The following is a 3,820-nucleotide window of genomic DNA, read 5'->3' on the forward strand; positions in this document are numbered from 1 at the left end:
AATATAAGGGAGAGACCAAAAGCTTCTATCCAGAGGAGGTATCCTCTATGGTTCTGACAAAGATGAAGGAAATTGCAGAAGCCTATCTTGGGAAGACTGTTACCAATGCTGTGGTCACAGTGCCAGCTTATTTTAATGACTCTCAGCGTCAGGCTACCAAAGATGCTGGAACTATTGCTGGTCTCAATGTACTTAGAATTATTAATGAGCCAACTGCTGCTGCTATTGCTTACGGCTTAGACAAAAAGGTTGGAGCAGAAAGAAACGTGCTTATCTTTGACCTGGGAGGTGGCACTTTCGATGTGTCAATCCTCACTATTGAGGATGGAATATTTGAGGTCAAGTCTACAGCTGGAGACACCCACTTGGGTGGAGAAGATTTTGACAACCGAATGGTCAACCATTTTATTGCAGAGTTCAAGCGCAAGCATAAGAAGGACATCAGCGAGAACAAGAGAGCTGTAAGACGCCTTCGTACTGCCTGTGAACGTGCTAAGCGTACGCTCTCTTCCAGCACCCAGGCCAGTATTGAGATCGATTCTCTCTATGAAGGAATCGACTTCTATACCTCCATTACCCGTGCCCGATTTGAAGAATTGAATGCTGACCTGTTCCGTGGCACCCTAGACCCAGTAGAGAAAGCCCTTCGAGATGCCAAACTAGACAAGTCACAGATTCATGATATTGTCCTGGTTGGTGGTTCTACTCGTATCCCCAAGATTCAGAAGCTTCTCCAAGATTTCCTCAACGGAAAAGAACTGAATAAGAGCATCAACCCTGATGAAGCTGTTGCTTATGGTGCAGCTGTCCAGGCAGCCATCCTGTCTGCAGACAAGTCTGAAAATGTTCAAGATTTGTTGCTCTTGGATGTCACTCCTCTTTCCCTTGGTATTGAAACTGCTGGTGGAGTAATGACCGTCCTTATTAAGCGTAATACCACCATTCCTACCAAGCAGACACAGACCTTCACTACCTATTCTGACAACCAGCCTGGTGTGCTTATTCAGGTCTATGAAGGTGAGCGTGCCATGACCAAGGATAACAACCTGCTTGGCAAGTTTGAACTCACGGGCATACCTCCTGCACCCCGAGGTGTTCCTCAGATTGAAGTTACTTTTGACATTGATGCCAATGGTATCCTGAATGTCTCTGCTGTGGACAAGAGTACAGGAAAAGAGAATAAGATTACTATCACTAATGACAAGGGCCGTTTGAGCAAGGCAGACATTGAACGTATGGTCCAGGAAGCTGAGAAGTACAAAGCTGAAGATGAGAAGCAGAGGGACAAGGTATCATCCAAGAATTCACTTGAGTCCTATGCATTCAACGTGAAAGCAACTGTCGAAGACGAGAAACTTCAAGGCAAGATTAACGATGAGGACAAACAGAAGATTCTGGACAAGTGTAATGAAATTATCAACTGGCTTGATAAGAATCAGACTGCCGAGAAGGAAGAGTTTGAACACCAGCAGAAAGAGCTGGAGAAAGTTTGCAACCCCGTCATCACCAAGCTGTACCAGAGTGCAGGAGGCATGCCAGGAGGAATGCCTGGGGGATTCCCTGGTGATGGAGCTCCTCCCTCTGGTGGCGCTTCCTCAGGGCCCACTATTGAAGAGGTTGATTAAGCCAACCCAAGTATAGGTGTAGCATTGTTCCACACATTTAAAACATTTGAAGGACCTAAATTTGTAGCAAATTCTGTGGCAGTTTTAAAAAGTTAAGCTGCTATAGTAAGTTACTGGGCATTCTCAATACTTGAATATGGAACATGCACAGGGGAAGGAAATAACATTGCACTTTATAAACACTGTATTGTAAGTGGAAAATGCAATGTCTTAAATAAAACTATTTAAAATTGGCACCATAAAAAAAAAAGAATACTTCTCAGATAATAAATAGAATTATATCAGAGGCTGATATGATGATTGGATGATTGATGTGTGGTGGCCTTGAAATGGACTTTCTAGGATAGTGTCACGCCATCACTGGTATATAGTTAGTGTGTGGGTTAGTAGGCCCAGAGTTAAAAGGGCGATAGAGTTAAAGTGAAATCACATGGCCAGGCCAGATGTTATCAGGAGAGATGAGAGAGCTCCTGTTAGTGGTCAGGGGCTGGGGTTAACTATACGGTAGGCATGTGTTTGGTGGGTCATTATGTGTTGTACAGGTAAAGGCTTACTAGCAGTGTGAAGACATAGGCCTGAATAAGGGCTACGGTGAATTCGAGGATAGTTAGTAGCATTAGAATAATCACAGCGATTGAAGCTGTGGGAAGACTGATAGTTGATCGTACTAGTGTGGCTCCTCAATTAAATGTATTAGTAGGTTTCTGGCTATAATGTTGGCTGTTAATCACACAGCTAGTGCCATCGGTTGAATGAATATGCTAATAGTTTCAATGATCACTAGCATAGGGATAAGTGGTATAGGTGTGCCTTGTAGTAAAAAGTGAGCTAAAGAGGTTTTCGTCTTGAAGTGGAAGCCTGTAATTACTGTGCTTGCTCATAAAGGGATTGCTATACCTAGGTTTATTGATAATTGGGTAGTTGGTGTAAATGAATGGGGTAGAAGCCCAAGGAGATTGGTTGAGGCAATGAAGAGAATTAGGGAGATCAGTATAAGGGATCAGGTTCATCCTTTAATGTTATGGGTTATTATTATTTGTTTTAGTACAAGTTGAATTAGTCACTGTTGAATGGAAATCAATCGGTTACTGATTAGATGGACTGGAGGTTGGAAATAGTACAGGGGGAAATAAAATGATTAATACTACTGCAGGTAGGCCTAGAATTGTCGGGGTAGTAAAAGAGGTGAGTAGATTTTCGTTCATTTTAATTCTCAGGGGCTTTATGTTTTTGCGTTTTGATTGTTTTTGGTATAGGGGCTGTGTAATAAATGAAATTTGATAATTTTAACTGAATAATGGAGCATAAAGTCACAATTATTGACAGGATGACAATGGAGCATGTGGAAGTATCTAGTTTAGGCATTCACTGCAGAGAGGTGTAGGTCCTCTCAATCTTTAACTTAAAAGGTTAATGCTAGATAGCTTCACAGTGATATTACAGTGCAGATGTGGATCAGGTTTCAAAGCATTTTAAGGGGGTTAATGCTAGGACAATAAGTATAAAACTGTGGTTAGACCCACAGATTTCTGAGCACTGTCCATAGTAAAGGCCTGGACATGTAGCAGTTAAGGTAGTTTGATTTAAGCATCTGGGGATTGCGTCTGTTTTGAGGCCCAGTGAGGGGATAGTTCATGAATGCAGGATGTCTTTGGATGAGATTAATGTATGAACAGGGATCTGTATTGGGAGAATTGTTCAGTTATCACCTTCGAGGAGTCAAAGTTCTCCTGGCTTTAAGTCTGCTGTTGGAATCATATAAGGATCAAAGCCTAACTCTTCATAGCTTCAGTATCATTGGTGGCCAATTGCTTTGACAGTAAGAGAAGGATTGTTAACCTCGTCTGTTATGTGCAGAATATGTAGGGATGGGAGGGCAATTAGAATTAAGATAATGGCGGGTAAAATAGTTCACACAGTTTCGATTTCTTGAGCATCTATGGTGCCAGTATGAGTTAATTTTGTTGTGAGTATTAGGGAAATGCTGTATAGGACCAGGGAACTAATTAGGAAAACAATTATAAGAGCATGGTCATGGAAAGTGAGTAGTTCTTCTATAATAGGGGATGTGGTGTCTTGAAGGCCTATTTGAACTGGATGAGCCATTAAGACATATAGGATTCAACCTATAAATTTGCTTTGACAAAGTTATGTAATAATTTTACTAATATCTTACCGAGAGAGTCATAGAAGTT

The 3,820-nt window shown here is 41.6% G+C and overlaps 1 protein-coding gene across 2 annotated transcripts in view; it reads left to right on the plus strand.

The window, feature by feature from the left end:
* The window catches only part of LOC105535402 (heat shock cognate 71 kDa protein-like), a 2,384-nt gene extending 509 nt beyond the window's left edge, over positions 1–1,875 (plus strand). The window contains exons 2-3 of one of the 2 annotated variants that reach the window (XM_011974475.1): positions 39–1,071; positions 1,531–1,875. In XM_011974475.1, the coding sequence (XP_011829865.1) occupies positions 39–1,071; positions 1,531–1,625 (1,128 nt within the window). In that variant the 3' untranslated portion in view covers positions 1,626–1,875. Of the gene's footprint in view, positions 1–38 lie in introns of both variants that reach the window. The other variant, XM_011974474.1, reaches the window with a different exon arrangement.
* The last annotated feature ends 1,945 nt before the right edge of the window (positions 1,876–3,820 follow it).

This window comes from Mandrillus leucophaeus, unplaced genomic scaffold (genome assembly GCF_000951045.1).
Source record: "Mandrillus leucophaeus isolate KB7577 unplaced genomic scaffold, Mleu.le_1.0 Scaffold146, whole genome shotgun sequence".
Lineage (NCBI taxonomy): Eukaryota > Metazoa > Chordata > Mammalia > Primates > Cercopithecidae > Mandrillus > Mandrillus leucophaeus.